This window comes from Amphiprion ocellaris, chromosome 16 (assembly GCF_022539595.1).
Source record: "Amphiprion ocellaris isolate individual 3 ecotype Okinawa chromosome 16, ASM2253959v1, whole genome shotgun sequence".
NCBI classification, from domain to species: Eukaryota; Metazoa; Chordata; class Actinopteri; family Pomacentridae; genus Amphiprion; species Amphiprion ocellaris.
Genome location: NC_072781.1, coordinates 19000016 through 19018059, shown reverse-complemented (window position 1 = coordinate 19018059; position 18044 = coordinate 19000016). Strand labels below are relative to the sequence as shown.

At 40.2% G+C, this 18044-nt stretch overlaps 2 protein-coding genes across 3 annotated transcripts; one reads left to right on the top strand and one right to left on the bottom strand.

Moving 5' to 3' along the window:
* The first annotated feature begins 818 nt into the window (after positions 1-818).
* On the top strand, positions 819-14366 carry sgpl1 (sphingosine-1-phosphate lyase 1). Of its 2 annotated transcripts, none has more exons than XM_023277074.3 (14): positions 819-978; positions 4514-4679; positions 5279-5346; positions 5665-5812; positions 5988-6067; positions 7248-7376; positions 7523-7611; positions 7718-7826; positions 7916-8014; positions 8105-8251; positions 8427-8665; positions 8758-8904; positions 9470-9590; positions 12218-14366. In XM_023277074.3, the coding sequence occupies exons 1-14, from the start codon at positions 967-969 to the stop codon at positions 12356-12358; spliced, it is 1695 nt and encodes a 564-aa protein (XP_023132842.1). In that variant the 5' UTR covers positions 819-966; the 3' UTR covers positions 12359-14366. The 2 variants fall into 2 exon arrangements, with proteins under 2 accessions (XP_023132842.1, XP_023132843.1); XM_023277075.3 differs by lacking the exon at positions 819-978 and adding an exon at positions 3058-3213.
* A 525-nt stretch (positions 14367-14891) lies between these two features.
* On the bottom strand, positions 14892-17799 carry pcbd1 (pterin-4 alpha-carbinolamine dehydratase/dimerization cofactor of hepatocyte nuclear factor 1 alpha). The gene is made up of 4 exons (XM_023277076.3): positions 17642-17799; positions 16731-16862; positions 16540-16620; positions 14892-15366 (listed from the first exon to the last, which is right to left on the bottom strand). The coding sequence occupies exons 1-4, from the start codon at positions 17642-17644 to the stop codon at positions 15274-15276; spliced, it is 309 nt and encodes a 102-aa protein (XP_023132844.1). The 5' UTR covers positions 17645-17799; the 3' UTR covers positions 14892-15273.
* Positions 17800-18044: the final 245 nt, after the last annotated feature.

The window sequence follows — 18044 nt, the reverse complement described above, 5'->3', positions numbered from 1 at the left end:
TAACTATTCCAATAACAAAAAATGTATCTGAAGAGTGCATTCTGACAAACCTGGATGTATAAAATGAAAATAAACTGAAATCCTACTTTAAATTGATTGATTGAAATTAAACTGATTTACTTTGAATGTTAAAACAAAGAGGTGGCTATTGATTATACTGTTCACAGTGTTCATACTGTCAGGTATAAATGTCTTTACATTTGCATTTAAACATCTTTATATTCTTATTTATCTAGCACACTTCATTGCACTCTGTTCGTACTGTTAATTCTGTTGTTAACGTATAAACCCATACTGCATTTATTATATACATTACTTATGTATCTTGGATATTCATATATCTTGCATATTTCCATGCACTGTTTATACTATTAATTCTGCTCATACTATTTAAATTATAGCACAGTCGTAACGCCCTTATAGCTATTCCACTTGGACATTTTTTATTGTGTACTTTTGCTGCTTCTTTTGCACTTGTAATTAGATGCTAAACTGCATGTTTTAGTACTTGTGCTCTGTGCACTGACAATAAAGTTGATTGATCTAATCTAATGATCTCAGAATTTCTGAAATCCTGCTCACTGAATTGGTTAATAATGCACTGATATGACTTGGTTTGGGCGTTTACGAAGAGCTCTTGAACGCCGCAGCAGCGCTGTGCTAACCCATCCAGCTATGAGCCTGAAAAAGCGTCACGCTGCTGCTCATACAGCAGATCTGCAAATGTCGCGTTAACTCGCCATCACGAGATGAGACTCATCCACAGCGTTGTCATATCTACGCTTGGGCAGACCGCGCGCAGCCCTATGAGGCTGCAGGTCACTTCCTGAATCAGGGTTAGCTTGCTGCTGTGTTTGATAGTAGCATGTAGATGAGAGCCGGAGACTGAAAGCAGCCTGCTGGGGGTGACTTTCCCGAGAAGCGCACCAAAAAGGAGAATTTTCGGTGACAGTTTGCCTCGACGACATGGATTACTGGGTAGGTGTCCCGTCACTTTGGTCGGTTTTGTCTCTTACTCACAGTGTGGTGGACGGGACGATGACAGTGCTGCTACAAGACGCTTGAAGAGGCGAAGACTTGTTTATCAGTAGTGAAGTCAGCTAATGACCGACTTGTTTTGCTCTCAGAGATGCTCCAAGTTCTCAAACTGAGCGTTAGACGGTGACCTTTGTTATCAGAAGCGTTCGTTTATGACTATTTTTTAAAACAAACTCTTGACCTACACAGAGACTTTGGCCCCTGAAATGGGACACTTTGCACGAAAGGGGGCCACGTTGTGTTTTCAGACACCTTTAAATGGCTGAATTAAAAAATAAATGTAAACATATACATAGTTTCACGCTAGGCTCCTATGTTAGACTTCTGTTAAGTCACAATCTGATTAAATACTTCCTCTTTAAATGATTTAAAGTTCCCTGCTATTGTTTACTGCAGCACCCACTGTGTAAAATTAGAGATCCTGTCCAACATAAACCTGCAGGAAGCTTAAACAAAGCGTAGCCCTCAGCAAGAACCACCAGAGAGCTGTTAAAAGGTTTTGGGTTTTCCTTAAATGTGCACAATCAACTTTGGCTGATAGCAGACATCAGCAGCAGCCAGACAAAAGACTCAGCACTAGAGGGCAGCTGGTCTGACACACATCTGCTGTCAGTGCAGAATCTACTTCCAATCTGTCTGTCCATGTCTGGACTCCTCCAGGTCAGCCCAGAGAGGAGGCAGCAGAAGAAGTGGCTTCAGAAGCTTTGTTTCGATTTTCACCTGAATGTCAGTTCATATTATGATGGCCTCACCCCCTCCCTGAGGCTTTGCAGTCAGACACCACAGCTGTAATTATTTTCCCCTGAGTGATCTCTGCATCTCTCTGAACACCGTGGTGATGTATCCAGGAGCTGCCACCTCACACCCAGTACATTTCCGTGAGAACATGACCTCCCCTCAGAGACAACAAAAGGTCTCATTAGAGAATAGTCAAATGTTGCATGGGGGGGAGTAAAGGAATGGGCGTCCACTGCTTAACAATGAGAGGGACAATACTGGTCCAAGAGCCTTTGTGTTAACTTGGTTTAAGTTTTCCTGAGTCAAAGATGAATGGTTGGAATGGAAAAGTGTGGGTGGACCAGTAGGTGAAAACATGTTGGATAGCAGACTTGTCTTTCTTAGTTATTTCAGCTCACACCGTTTGATCTGTTTCTCTATGACAGATGACAGGTCACAGATGGTCTTTGTACTAGCCTACGCTATGTGCTGTATCTGGCGTAAAAACTCAAGTCAGGACTCCCATTCAACACATGTTAATGGTTGAAGTTCCGTTGCTTCCCAGACGGTTCTTTGCTGCTGATCTTGCCAAACCTGTATGAGAACATGCTGTCCAAACCGGCAGGTATAGCAGCTGTTGTCTGGGTAGGGGGAGGACTCCTGTGGCTCACTCACAGCCGTCCACTAAAGATTCACTGAAGAAAAAATAACTTGCACCTGAATTCATTTTACACTTTTGGCTGATGATGCTTTAAATGATTAGGTTTTTTAGTATTACTTCACATTCTCTTAACTTGAAAAAAGATGTTGAGAAACTTTCTGATCTCATAAACAAGTGTTTCTATTACTCAAGGGAGACTTGCCCCAATGTACTAGTAAGCAAAGTTTATCCCAGGCTGCACAGATTGTGATTGCCTAAGATATTATCTTTTGAACCTTAAGCTTTCTCCATCTGATTGTGGCTGAGGTGGAGAGCCCTCGCTATCAAACTGCCCGCGATTGTGCTGTAAAACCACCACAGGGAAGAGATAATGGAGAGATAATTTTGCTGCACTTATGTAATTACATGCATTGATATTTTCCTGTGATACTGCGCTGATAACAGGTTGGTTAGATCTTCCCAGACTGTAAAAATCACTGCATTCACTTTAGTATTAATAGCAGATTAATTCAGCTTTTATTGACAGTTAAGCTTAGAAGTATTATATCGTCTTAAGCTCGGTATGATCACAGGCGAACTTCCTGTCTTGTCTGATCATGACTGATTGCAAAACATCCCCTCAGATGGATGGATGTGTTGTTGCGGGTTTACATGGTGGGAGGAGTCACTTGATAGTCCAGTTAGCTGAGGGCGGTTTCTCACTCTCACCTGGTGAACGAGGAGCAGACTGTCTTGTGCTGACGGTGTTGTAGTGTGAGGGGAGAAAGTACTCTGTAGCTCTGACAATGAGTTCTGATGTAAGTACTTTCATTTGTGATCCTGGGCTTCACATAAATCATAATACCTACTAACCTGCATTTGTAACACTTAGCATACTAGAGGAACTGTGGTACTGAACCGTAATTATTTCAGTGTTTTAATTAGAAGTTGTTGATTAGTTGTGAAAGGATGTTTTATCACTAGGAAAAGTTACTGTTAAATATTAGTCACTTCCTAACTGCTGACAAAGTTATCCTTTCATAAAAGTTTCATGGTGTAACGTGTTGTCGGTCACAATTTTAATTCACTGTTAATCAAACATAAATGGACAGTAGATTTTCAGACAGCAGTGTGGCATTTACAGAGATTTAAATACTGACTGAATGAAAGATGTCTTGCATGTTAAGAGTTAGGGCTTGACCAGCTGTATTGATAATAATAATAGAAAGAATTATAACTGTAATGTAATTTCTGTACATCTGCATATATTGCAGATTTATCAATCAGGTGTCATGTTTCAAAAATGGTTTATAAAACTGAAATTCAATGATTTTGAGAAAATTGGTCATGATGGTATCAAGCAATGACTGACTAGTGGTCACTTCCCCATCTTAAAATAGTAATGCGAAAAATATTTGCAAAAAAAACCAACCAAAACTGACTGCCAAACTTAAAAACTCCCTCTGGTGTAAAATGAAGTTTTACACCACATTAACTTGTCCATATGGTGTTGGTGATGTAAGCAGTCTAGACCATGCTTTAGTATTTCCACTTTAAACTGCAGTGTACCACTGGCAATCTAAAATATATGGATTCAGACTTCCAGGGTTTCATACGTAAGAAATCTAAACAACCAATAATGTCAACTGGCAGAATGAATGTATAAAATTGGTTTCTGGTTTGAATGCATACAACTGATTTACTCCAACATTACAATTTGGCATTGTGTAGTGTAAAGTACTTTTACAGTGTTTGAGCAGAGTCATTATGTTGAGGGGTGAGTGGAGAGAGGCCAGAACTTCACAGGTCTTTGTATTCTAGATGAAACAATGTTGTAGAGTTGCATGTAAGTCATTTTAAAGCAGGATAATAGTATTTTCAGGGGGAAAAAACTTTAAAATGTGTAACTCTGATACACACAGCTTAGTTTGTAAGGGTTAAATCAACAGAGAGGCACTTTAATTTGTTAAATATGCAGCATTAGTCTATGGAAACATGAGTAATGGTAGACTGTATAGCTGGACCCTAATGGTTGCTCTGTGCTTCATTATATTTTAATGCTGTCTTAGTACAGTGGTCTTATCATACTGTAATGCATGCATGTGTCTCTGTGTCCAGAGTGCCTTGGAGGTGTATAAGGAGATGTTGCTGCTGTACCTGGAGGAGGGCCGGCAGCAGGTCAACTCGCATTGCTCGCACCTGGAGCCGTGGCAGATCATCGGAGCGACCTTCCTCACCACACTGGGAGCAGTCTGGGTCAAAGGCTTCCTCTTCCAGCAAGAAAGTAATCTTTTATACATGATACATGGGTTCAAAGTAGACCAGCCACAGTCTGAATCAGAGATAATGTACAAGAAAAGGTAGTTGTTCATGCAGTTTTTTTGAGACATTGCTCCTAAATTTTGGCTGCCTTACTGTACTTTTCAATCAGTCAACATAATGTTAAGTTTTCACATCTGTTAATCTACTGCATGGTATCTTAAAATGTGGCCTGAGCACTTAGTGAGTAGGCTTCCCTGATACTCTGCCATTAGTAAATTAAGTGTTTCTGTATGTATGCTTGAGAAACAAACCTTCAGTCAACAAGATTTTCTAGACGTGCTATCAGTCAGTCAGTGGTTAAATTCCTCAGCAACAAGGTCAGCACGTCCATCTTACTGTAGTTCTCAGAGAGTGAGAGGTCAGTGGAGGATTCTTGGAGTAAAGCAGCTCTTCAGTGCTTCTATGGTCAGAATAAAATGTCTTGTGATATGCCTAAAAATGCCCACAGACCACATTTCGTCTTAACGTGTGATTATAGGCCACAGTCAGCTGTTTAATATTTGTGATTGAGTGTGTGCCAGAGTTTCACCACAGCTGCTGCTTTGTCTGCTTGGCTAATAGGTCTCACATCGAGAATAAAGAAGCAGTGCTTTCGACTCATCAGAAAAATACCCTTCGTTGGCGCGGCAGTAAGTATCAGTGGTAAATCTGTTCCTTCTTTTCCCAGCAGATGTGCACTGATTCTGTCATCTGAGGCTCGTATGAGTCACTCTTGGATGACTGCTTATCCAAGTAGGGGAGGAGGGGGAGGGGGAGGAGGGAGAGTCAGACCTTTGGCATACTTAATGTCACGCACTGATGATAACATGTGGTTACTTCTGGTCAGTCGGTCACATTGTTACTTCACCTTTATTCATTTTAGGATATGACAGGCTTTATTGTGCTGTTGTCTTTCCTGAGTAGACATTTGATGCCAGTAAAGTAACTCTGTTATCTCTTTGTATCAGATTCAGAGCCAGCTGAACAAGGCTTTAGACGACATGTCTGCTAGTTTGTGTACTCTAAAGGAAGGCATGAGTTACACTAAAGAGCTGCCCTCTAAAGGCCTCTCCCAGAGCCAAGTAATGGACAAAATCAAAGAGTACGAGACCCTGAGTAAGTCCTCATTCATCCCTGAGCCTCTTGTTCACAACCTGTATGGCTGACATTCTGAAGAGTGTTTCTAATCTTTTTTTACTGATAAGAAAACTTGTGGCCTCTTAGTTTCTTTTAAAAAAAGTGTCTTTGAAAAAAAAACCATGATTTCTAAAGGCTTGACGTGTCATTACAGATGAGGTGAAGTGGGAGAAAGGCTGTGTTTCGGGTGCAGTGTACTGGTGTGATGAAACACTGACCAAACTCCTGGTGAAGGTATGCATCTTTGTCTACATCTTTGGACTCTGACATTCCCAAGCACAGATAGCCAAGGTCAAGCTTGAATGCATGTTTCTGTTAGGTACAGTTTCTTCTTCTCTTCATTCCTTTTAATGAGATCAGTGCTGCCTTGGTTTGTTCAGAACTCACAGTAAATATTAGGGCTGTAGTCCTGAAAAGAAAATCTTTGTGGACTGAGATTATACATACTCGTGAGTTTGTCGATTGGTCCGGGAGAAAGGAATCTCCACATTATCTCTAGTGTACCTAACTCAGTCACGCTGCGCTGACTACACTCTTAAGTGCTAGCTTTATTAGACGAGAGAAATTATAAATAAACATTAAAAGGTGGTATTTGCTGCATATAAATTTGAACCTGATCATTTTATATTGAAATAATAAAAACAATACAATAATTATGTAGGAATATAGTGCAAACAAGTTTATAGATGCTGCTGTCTACAAAATTTACACTTGACACTCCGGCCATCCGATAAACACAATGCAGCCACAACAACGATTTAACATGATATAGTGTGAAATCGACTCCTGAGTAGTGTCACTCACTGAATGTAAGCTGAGGATATACGAAAATTTAAAATTTCGCAGAGGATTTGGATCGTGCAGTAAGACAGCCCTGATAGTGTTTTTTTCAGTGGATTATCAGTTCAATGTCAGTGTTCCACCCTGCACTATTTTGAGGAAACACCGAAGCTGAATCCTTCACATAGTTGTGCCCAAAACGACTGTGATTGGTTTAAAGAACTACAAACAAGCCAGAAAAGTTTTTTGACTATGGAACAATGATAGTGAGGTGCAGCCAGACAATTATGTGCTACAGAATGGGTTAATTAACCAATGCTAACTTATTTAACGATCAGTAAACATTAAATAAGTTGGTACTAGCAGTCTTCATTAAGTTGGTTCAGTTCAAAAGGTTGTTCTCAGGCTTTTTGTTCCTCCTGCTGCCAGAAATAATTGATTAGTGCTTGAAGTATGTTGATGTAGTGCTTTTCTCCTCATTAAAGTAACATCTGACAGCTGTCTAACCAAAGAGCATTTAGTCAGATGAGAGCATACCAAACCAGGCAACTTGGAGGATATAGCTTCAATAAATATTTAGAAATTAATTGAATCTTTATTTCTTTTGCCACTCATCTGTTTGTCTTTTTTGTAGGTGTATGGAGAGTTTGCCTGGAGCAACCCACTTCACCCAGACATCTTTCCTGGTGTAAGAAAGATGGAGGCAGAGGTTGTTAGAATGACCTGCGCACTTTTCCACGGTGGACCCAACTCCTGTGGGACAGTAAGTCAACAAACAGTACATACTCAGAAAAGATGGGCCTGATCTGACAAATCAAATCAAAGCCTTTATCGTCATTGTATGACAGTGCATACAATGAAACTGGGAACAATGAAACTGGGGCAAATCTTTTCTTCTGCTTTGTCCAGGTGACGTCAGGAGGAACCGAGAGCATACTGATGGCCTGCAAAGCATACAGAGACATGGCGCATGAACGAGGTGTCAAATACCCTGAAATGTAAGCTGAGATTATAAAACATGAACCCATTTCAAGGCTTGTCCTTGACTTTGTTCACCAGAGAAAGTTGCAAAATTATTATTGTGTTTTGTTCTAACTTCTGCAGTCTTGCACCTGTGAGCGTCCACGCAGCTTTTGACAAAGCAGCACATTACTTTGGGATGAAGCTTGTTCACATTCCCCTTGACAAGAAAACAATGAAAGTAGATGTGAAGGTGAGGATACTCCATGTGCAGACAGTATGTGGTAACTCACTGCTATTTTCAGACATTAGTTAATCTCATATTGTTTGTTCTTTTTCAAGGCTATGAGGAAAGCCATCAACAAGAACACAGCCATGCTTGTGTGCTCAGCTCCTCAGTTTCCTCATGGAATCATGGATCCTGTTGAGGAAGTAGCCAAGGTTAGAAGTGCAACATTTTTCCTTTTAAGTAGGTTCCAAAATAAAAACATGGAAGTCAAGTCTCTGACACTTTCCCTCGGTGTGTTGCAGCTGGCTGTACGCTACAAGCTCCCGCTGCATGTGGATGCCTGTCTGGGTGGTTTTCTCATAGTCTTCATGGAAAAGGCTGGTTACCCACTGGCACCATTCGACTTCAGGGTAAAAGGTGTTACCAGCATCTCTGCAGACACCCACAAGGTAGGGAGTGGCCGCTAATTCCCTTCACATTAAATCTGCCTTAATCTTACCTACAATTTTTCCTGACTGAAATTAAATGTGTCGTATGTGCAGTGAAATGGTTAATCTCAACTGGCACTTGGCCATGGTTGTAGTTATTTTAATTCTGCTTTCCATGTGTCACATTTCTTTCCAGTATGGTTACGCCCCCAAAGGTTCCTCTGTGATCCTCTACAGCGATAAAAAGTACCGTCAGTACCAGTACTTTGTAGCACCAGACTGGCAGGGAGGAATCTACGCGTCACCCTCTGTAGCGGGTTCCAGGCCGGGAGGAATCATCGCCGCCTGCTGGGCGACAATGATGCACATGGGAGAGAATGGATACGTAGATGCCACCAGGAAGATCGTCAGCACAGCACGCAAGATCAAAACAGAGTAAGACACACATGTTATTGACTATGATGGTAATAACAGTACAAGAACTCCGAAGCTGGGATTCATCTTCACTTGTCTCTTTTTTTTGACAGAATCAACAAGATAAAAGGAGTGTTTGTGTTTGGGGATCCAGAGGTGTCAGTCGTGGCAATTGGCTCTGATGTTTTTGATATTTTCCATCTATCTAATGCACTGACGTCAAAGGGCTGGAATCTGAACACACTGCAGTATCCATCCAGGTATCAAATGAATAATCGTACACTACCAGTCAAAAGTTTAGACGCACCTTCTCATTTAATGTTTTTTCTTTATTTTCATGACTATTTACATTGTAGATTCTCACTGAAGGCATCAAAACTATGAAAGAACACAAATGGAATTATGTAGGAAACAACAAAAGTGTGAAATAAGTCAAAACATGTTTTATGTTTTAAATTCTTCAGAATAGCCACTTTTTGCTTTGATGACTGCTTTGCACACTCTTGGCATTCTCTCCATGAGCTTCATGAGGTAGTTATCGGAAATGGTTTTCCAACAGTCTTGAAGAAGTTCCCAGAGATGCTGAGCACTTGTTGGCCCTTTTGCCTTCACTCTTAATTCACACTTTTTTGTTTACTACACAATTCCATATGTGTTCATTCATAGTTTTGATGCCTTCAGTGAGAATCTACAGTGTAAATAGTCATGAAAATAAAGAAACACCATTAAATGAGAAGGTGTGTCCAAACTTTTGACTGGTTGTGCACTTTGATGGATTTAATTGTATGACAAATATCCACAACTGCATCATCTCCTCTTTCACAGCATCCACATTTGTTGCACGGTTTTGCACACTCAGCCAGGAGTTGCTGATCACTTTATTCGTGATGTCAAAGAGCAGGTCGCCATTATCATGAAGAACCCCAAAGAGAAAACCACAGGAATGGTGAGTTAGCTCTGCTTATGTACACACTTAAGGCCTGTGCTGCAAAGCAGGTTCAACATACCCAGGATTTGTTTTTGTTATCTGGACTCATTCCACAAAACAACCACAGTCGGGCTAAGCAGACACAAGAACCTGGTTATCAATTCAGTAAGTCAACTCAAGGTTTCTCAATCTAGCTATGAGCGCGTTCTAAAATAAAAAAGGCAGTGTTGGCAGCAGATGACCAGTTGCAAACATGAACAGGTCTATAGCTGCATATTTCACACAAGAAAGACAAACTATAATCATAAACCAATATAATAATTGGTTTCTTTTTTGGATACAGGCTAAAAGCAACACAGCTGCTGCTGCCAAAATCGGAAAGGAAAACTGGCAAACAATGCAGACTGTGTGAAAGTTAATAGGATTATTAATATTACTGCCTTGCCATTAAGGAACAAGTAGTTCTGACTAATTGCAGTAGTGTATTCCATTAAATTAATGTGTTGCTTAGATGGAGCCTATTCTTATGGCATGTAAGACAGTGTTAGCTTTCTTCTTATGTTGTAACTGTGGTGGTGTTAAACGGTTTTAGGATCAAGTAAAGAATGAATACAAAAACACCATTCAAACCTAAAATGAACCAGTAAATAGGCTTACTGCAAATCCTGTAAGGTCAACAAGTGCAAGGATTTAGAGCTTTAATCAGTCTGTTTTACTATTACACCGCCATACAAAGGCCTACAGAACTCTTGATTTGAAATTGTTTGCATCCAGCAGGAACAAAAATAAAGCAAAGAAGACTGAAGTTCCCTCTGCTGAGAATGAACAAACCTATATCTCATTTCTGTGGTTGTCAGAGAGAGCAAACAGGTTTAGGCGGTCTAAAAACACTCTAACGTTCCCCTCTCACTAACTGTGCAGTGAGCTCCACAGCATCTTCTATAAATGGTTAAGCCATTTTTCAGGAGAACTGATTTGTTAGGAACAGTTTAGGCGTACAGCTTAAGTTACCGTGGTGATGTACCCCGACAAGAAAACCACCATCAAACCTGAAAATAAAGATGTTAAATGCTTCACAGTACAGGTCTCATTCTGGCAACCACAAACCCTATGCTAAATTAGTTGAATTAACACTTGTGGTCACTTTTTTGTAAAAGACACAATCTTACTCGGTCTGACCTGAGAATATTTGCGTATCATTTTCAACACAGCACAAGCCTGACATGCATGCAGTCGCACTTCTTATATGTTGCAATAGCAGCTTGTCAGTCTATAACAGAGCTACCACTTATAGACAAACCGTCTATACAGCCCAATTCAGCTGATGTAATGTTCATTGGACTTAAAACAGAGAATATTCCGTCATTTTAGTGTTAATTTAAAACATGTACTTCTATCGTTAATAACCTACATCTATTTCATCTTTGTGAAGCTTGCATCTAAGTCAGACAGGCCATGTGACAAACGTTTATTTGGCAGACTGTACTGTTTACTATGCTGTTGGCACACGTGGCATTTTGTTTTCTTGTATGAACCATCAATTCAAGTTGACAAAAGCAGCTGGTTTGTGTTTGTGACAGTTTTCTGTGGAGTGGAAGCTCCACCCAGCTGGCATATGCCACTATTGTGCCAGGCAGGTTTGTTGGCAGCATACATCACACTGAGGGCAACACTTGAGGAAACTGAATGAGGCTGTGCCCTCATTTGCATAGCATAAATGGAAGTTCTATAGCTATAGGCAGAGCATTATACTGCTCAGGGGGGGAAACATAGTTCATGCTCAAGAATAAAACAAATCATGATCAGTAACTTATATATCAAAATGGAATAAAATGAATTAAGTTACAAACGTACGTTAGGGATACATTATAATATTGGTAAGTCATCAGTATTGACAGATGAAGGCTTTATTCAATCAAATATTGGTCCTAAATGAACAATAACAAGCAGATAACGCATGTCAGGCTAAAAGTTGATAGTTTGGTTTGAAAATATCAATAAAAAATAAATGACATGCACATTAATTTGTCTTTCTTCTGGCCTTCTGAAACCTGTGACATCCCCTGCATGTACATTAGCTGTTGACTGTTGCCTATAAGTGCCACAGGATCTGGTTGTGTTTTGTTTAAGGGCTTAAACACACCTGCTAGAGACAATCTGCTGCCATTCTAGCAGGTGCATGTGTGTCAGGCAGCTCTGCCTCATATACATTTTCCTCCTCTGCTACTTCTATTCTTGAGGCTTGTTTTGGGTCAGCATTACTGTTTCAGCCTGGATCACAAGAATTTCATTGTCGAAGTACAAGAAGTCTTTTGATTCCAGACGCCCAAAACTCCAAAAAGACTCGGCTCCTGACACAGTTCCAGCAGACATTAAGAATGTGCCACATTTGTGCATGGAAAAATGTAACAGTACAGCTACTCTCTGCATCTCTATGTATACAGTTTAAAGAAAGCATGAGGAAAATACTTGCAAATAGTTAAGACAGGTTTATAAAAGAGGTTAGACCATAAAAAGAAAAAGCAATACTTCAAAAACTGTGAACACCACAGACTGCTTATGTGTTCCTGTGGAAGCAGCTCTGTTTATACGCTTCCCTTATTATTATCTGCCTGTAAACTCCTCATGTCTTCCTGCTGTTCCAGGGAGCGATCTACGGCATGGCCCAGTCCATCCCAGACAGATCCATGGTGACGGAGATCTCCCGAGGTTTCCTGGACTGTCTCTACAGCACTGAAGTGACGCCAAGCACCAGCCACATGAACGGCAACGGCAAAGCCCACTGAAACTGGAGTGGGCCCTCCAAGCCCGGCCCCACCGCACGCAGGGAAACACGCTCGCCGCCTACCAGAACTGAGCTGTATGCTCAACGGTTGCCTTATCTTGCATCCATACACCGTACCGCAAACATCTGCAAAGAACTTTGAAGCACAAGCCATGGTCATTTTAATCAGAAATCGCTTGTAGCTCTGCGCCTAAAGGGAACAGAGCAGAAATGACTGGGTCCAAACGAGTTTTAGTCTTTTAATTGGATTTTAATTGTGTTCTCAGTGTGTGTGTGTATTTGTTTTAAAAGTCCATTTCAATTTTTGATTTTAATACATGTGTCTGTCATGATTTCTAGCGATTGCATAGCAAGACTATTCAGTTCTTTTTGATGCCAGAACAGTTCAGCTCGTCGCTGCTTCACTCAGTGATGACTCAGCAAAAACAGGAACCACTGAAAACTTGTTAGAACCGCTGTGCTGCCCTCTAGCATGAAAACCGGTGTACTGCTCCAGACCAGTTGTACTGTTATCTCTACCATGGAGCAGTTCTCTGGAAAACAGCATTTTTGTTTCATGTAAAAGCACTGCAAGAACATATCAGGTTAATCTGTAAATCACTTGAAACTGCAGATCTGATGATATGGTAGAAGTTTGAACATGTATGGTTATTAGCACTTCATTTTGTTCTAATCTGCATTTGTGATCCACCTACAAAAGTTGGATTGTTAGACAGTGGGAGAATGATTTGAATAATGGGAGCTTTTAATGTCATTAATGTTCAATGAAACTGCTTTTAAATTTAAATAAGGGAGAACAAGGGCATTAGTATTTTGGAAGTGGAATCCAAAGCTTATCAGCCACTTTGATTGTATCACTGATTGTGGTTATTTTTTAGAATTAGGGAAAGGCTTCTACACAGTAGCTGACTTGTCTAGTAAAGCAACTGTATCAGATCTTAACAGATTAGACTGTCATCTCTTTAAAGCCCCAGTTGACTCTCATATTATCCAGTTGCAGGATCTCAATATCTCCTCTGTAGTCTGCACAGTCATCTGTTTGTGTAACACCTTGTTGTCATAATTTGTCTCCTAATTCAATCTACCTCAGTTTCCACTCAATACAAATTCATTCAGCCACTGAAATACATTCTAACAGTACAACTGTTTTCCATTTCTCACTTAGCAAACTTCACAGTGTTGACAAACTATAACAAAGTGTTCTTAAATGCGCAGACGCTGACAGGAAATAGATCCACTGTGATTAAGAATTTCGATCCACAGACTGACAGATTAGATAGCTGTTTTGTTGTTGTTGTTGTTGTTGTTGTAGGGAGAAACCCACTGTCTGCCCTGTCTGAATGAGGATCTACTGTATTTTATCCATTCAGCAGGATTTGTACACATTTACTAACAGGTTGATAACTTAACAATGCATACTGTAACACCAAAAGGACCTTGCTCTCTTGATTTCATGTGCTTTCCTAATATTTTTGAAATTATTTTTATGTTCGTGCAATATGTAACTTTTCCTTTTATGAAATGAAATGGAGGGGAATGCTCTGCTATTAATGTTTAAGAGATTTGTGATTAGAAGCATAGTAGTGAATGACAGCTTACCAGCATTTGTTAGTGTAATTTGAGCATTGTGTGACCACTGGGTGTTTATTAATCGCTTCATTTGTGAGTCTTTTTGTGAGTATTTTCAGCAGTTGTGTTTTTACATACTGAAGAGTTTTAAAGAGATTAGACATGAATGTATTTAGGTTCTTACACATACAAGGATTTTCTCATCTTTTAGTCCATGCCTGGTTAAAAGACTGATGAAACTAATGATTCAAGATCAAACTATCATCTGTGTTCATAATGAAATATTATTCCCCAGTCACAAGTTTGGGAAACTCATGCCTGTGCAAAAAAAAAAGACTTTTTCAGTTCATCCTGTTTGCTTTGGGGAAACATGCTCAAAACATGTGACGATTGAATGGCCAAGAGATCTATTTTGAATAAAGACTTTTATTGTAAATTCCTCTTGAAGCAGTAAGTCGCAGTGATTACCCTACACAGACAGTGTACAATCTGTCTTGTGCTTTGGTGGCATTATGTAGCAATAATAAGTGTTGGTACTTATGTTGTCGTAGAAGTTTTTCTTTCCACTTTTATCAGGGATTTGGCTTCATAAAAGTCTGCTGCTCCTTCAAACCTTAAAATATTATACGTCTAAACACAACCTTCCTAAGAACATGAGAGAGGTGTTGATTTAAATCTGGTCATTAGTTATTTTATTTTGTTACTGGAGTACTGGAAGAGTTCTGTACACTGTCTCATCACGTGAGATTCTGAATGTACAATGTTTAAAGAGATGTCTCTGTTTGGTACATTCTTATGTACGTGATTTAAGTTAGGAAACATCCGATGGTTAAAACAGCAAACACCCACTCAGCGCTCTTAGTCGACCACAGCAGATGGCTCTACAATGTTGTGTTTTCAATAAAATGCATTCAGTCTGATGAGAAAATCATTTCCTGGTCATCTTTCAGTTACAGCAAGGACAGTTTGACAGAGAATAACATTTTACTCACACAGTACAAAAACATTTGGCACATAAGACACTGGTTGGTTCAGAAAAACAAATGTTTGACTGTGACTGTTACAACTGGAATGGCTGCTGAGAAATTCCTTCAGCTCTGAAGATCTGATTTTGTAAACACAATTTTAACATTTTCTTTAGCTAATAGCATTTTTAACAACACAACATTTTTAAAAGCACCCTTTGATCGTTGCAGTATATACTTGAATTATTCACAATGACCTGAAAATAACTGATTCTAATTCTTTGGATTTTGCAGGTCACATCCTTAGAGATTTTCCATTGAATGACTATGTGAAGAGCTGCGACTTCCAGCACTTCAGTTTTCACTGCTGAAGTGTCAGATGTCACATCAGAGATGCCTGGTCGATGAAGGTGGCCAAAGTGATGTCACGCTGAGACAGACCCCCACAGTCATGTGTGCTGAGAGTGATCTGGACCTGCATGGACAAAGGAAGATGGAGCCAGAGAGTGGAGATCTGAGTATGACAGTCATATGAGGATGTTTCTGAAGTAAATCTGAATGATCACCAACTCTAACCTTTCCACAGACAGACACTGAAACAAGAATAACCAGTAGTGAAACTGCTTTGTTACTTTTGTGACTAAAAAGTAACTGAATAGTAAGCATGGTTAAGAAGTTCAATTTTAAAATCCAACTAACCATAGCATAGGATCCCCATAGTAAAGGGATCCCTCTCCAATCATGGATTTAGCCCCTTCCTGCTTTATTGTCCAGATCTATGAAGTCCATGCCTCTTTCTATCTCGTTCACTGTAGCTTGAGCACACCAACTCACGTACAGCTCTGCTCAAACACTATTAAACTACTTTATGCTGTTCAGTGGCAAATTGTAAAACTGGTATAATTCAGCTAAACCAGATTGGAACCGGAAACGATTCTGATAAAGAACGACACAGAAAGCTCCACCTGTAAATTGATATAATTTTTGTTACATATGAAACCCCAGAGATCTTAATCCATGTTTTTTAAGACCATCATTGTTACCATAGACTGGCTTGTTAGAAGATGGACATAGCCAATTTGCGTACCCAGCCTATTGGTTTGTTGACTACCATTTTGAAGCTTTATATTTGGATGGCCCCACCCTAAAACATACTTTGCTTTTTTGTGTAATATACCCAAAACGGGACCCTGATTTACTAAATAAACACTACACACTAAACACTTACTGAGGGAACAAATGATATGAGAAGTAGGTAAATTTTCTGATGGACTTCGATGCAATCTGACTTCTTTTTGCAACCAGAGGAGTTGCTGCCTGCTGGCTGTTAGAAAGAATGCAGGTCTGAGGCACTTCAGTGTTGGCTTCACTTTTCAGACAAGGAGGCTACCTCCAAGTAACGCATTACACCTGTATGAGCTAGTGTTGTGAAAGCATGTGAGTGCTGTGTTAAATTGTGTTAAATCAACAATCTTCAATTATTAGATTAAAGCTTCGTAGGTCGTCTTTGTCAAAATCAGTGCAAGATTCTTCACGGTTTCCAGATAAATCATCACTACATTATTTAAAGACTAATGTTTATGTTCATGACCTTTCAAATGTACCAGCCCTTATGGCGTGTAATCTGCATTGCATAAGTTTTGAATACCTTATTATAGACATTGAACCACTCAGGATGATGATCCATCTTCTCTGCTTGTAAAGCCACTCTAGACATAAATCCAAAAGCCTAAAAAAAAAAAAAAGTTTAAAAATAAGATATAATACAGTCATGCGTATAAAGTACAAAATCTACATTGATGTGTACGTTATGTGTAATAATATGTAATATATAAGAACCTGATTGAAGTCTTTGAAAATAAACTCTTTGTAAATGGCGTCCCGTCCTACAACCTCCACCCACTGAGCGCTGCGTAGCAGAGGGAGTAGGTGGGCCCTCTCCTCTTCAGTCAGACCCTGGATCTTACCAGCCTGGGAGGACAGAGCAGAGGTAACTGTGCAGCACATTGGAGAGGGGCAGCTTCACAAACACAAACTGTGATTGGTTGTGCAGGATCTCATCTGGAAACAATCAGAGGCTGCATTCCTGGTTTAAAAAACTAGCTGGTTCAAAGGTATGTGGTGGAGGGAGGGGGGTGGTGCTCCCTCTCAGTCACTCGCCTCCTAATCCTGACACATGATGCAGAGTCACATGGATTTAAAGTTAGTTAGACTTGTTTCATTCAGCCTCCAGGATGAATCCAAACTGCACCGTCAAACAATTAACAATAGTTAGATGTGATTTCATTGCACAATCTAGATGTCATATTTAAAGCCTCTGTCCTCAGCATGAGCAGTCATGCTTATAAGTCAGCAGAGCAAACAGATGTCATGACCACCGCCTGAAGCAGAACAATGACATCAACAGGTATCATAGCAACGCTCTAATCTGCTCTATCTGTGCAGTGAATGGGCAGCACACACACAGCTCCCTGTGGTTTAAACCTTGTGTGATCAACAAACACAGCACCTCGATGCAAACACAGAGCGAGGAGAAGGTGCTTATTTTCTATATCTGCAAAATCCCTCTGGCACACATGACAATTTGTGTTGTTTATCTATCTGAACATCTTCATGTATTAGTTTATAGTAAAACCCGATTAAGTGGAGTTTTAGACTATGAGAGTGAGTAAACATCAACAGGTGTGTGAGGCGGTAAGCAGCCCTGTGCGTCAGACCTGACATACACTGTAGAGAGGTTGTGTACTCACCATGTTTGCAGAGTGTTTTCATGCACAAGGGGGAGGTTCAGCTCCAATTCCCTGCTGCACCGAGGCAAATCTGCTGTGGCAGCCAGTGAGAGCAACTGGAATGAATCCATGCACTGTGGGTCCTGCCTAGCTGCCCCTGCACAAGCCTGAGCAGAAATCCCCTCCGCTGATAGGCTGTGCAGTCACTTGTCAGCATGGGTTTAATCATAAACTGTCATCTGTTGCACAAGGCATACATGAGACCAGCTATGGAAACAGGATTCAAAACAAAGGCCTGTGTGTTTGCAGTGTAATGACAGAGGGAAGACATTGTCCCTTTTACTCACTCTCTAACAATCATTTTATTAAGTATATGCACACATATTAAACATAAATTTAAACCTCGGAACAGTAATCTACTGAT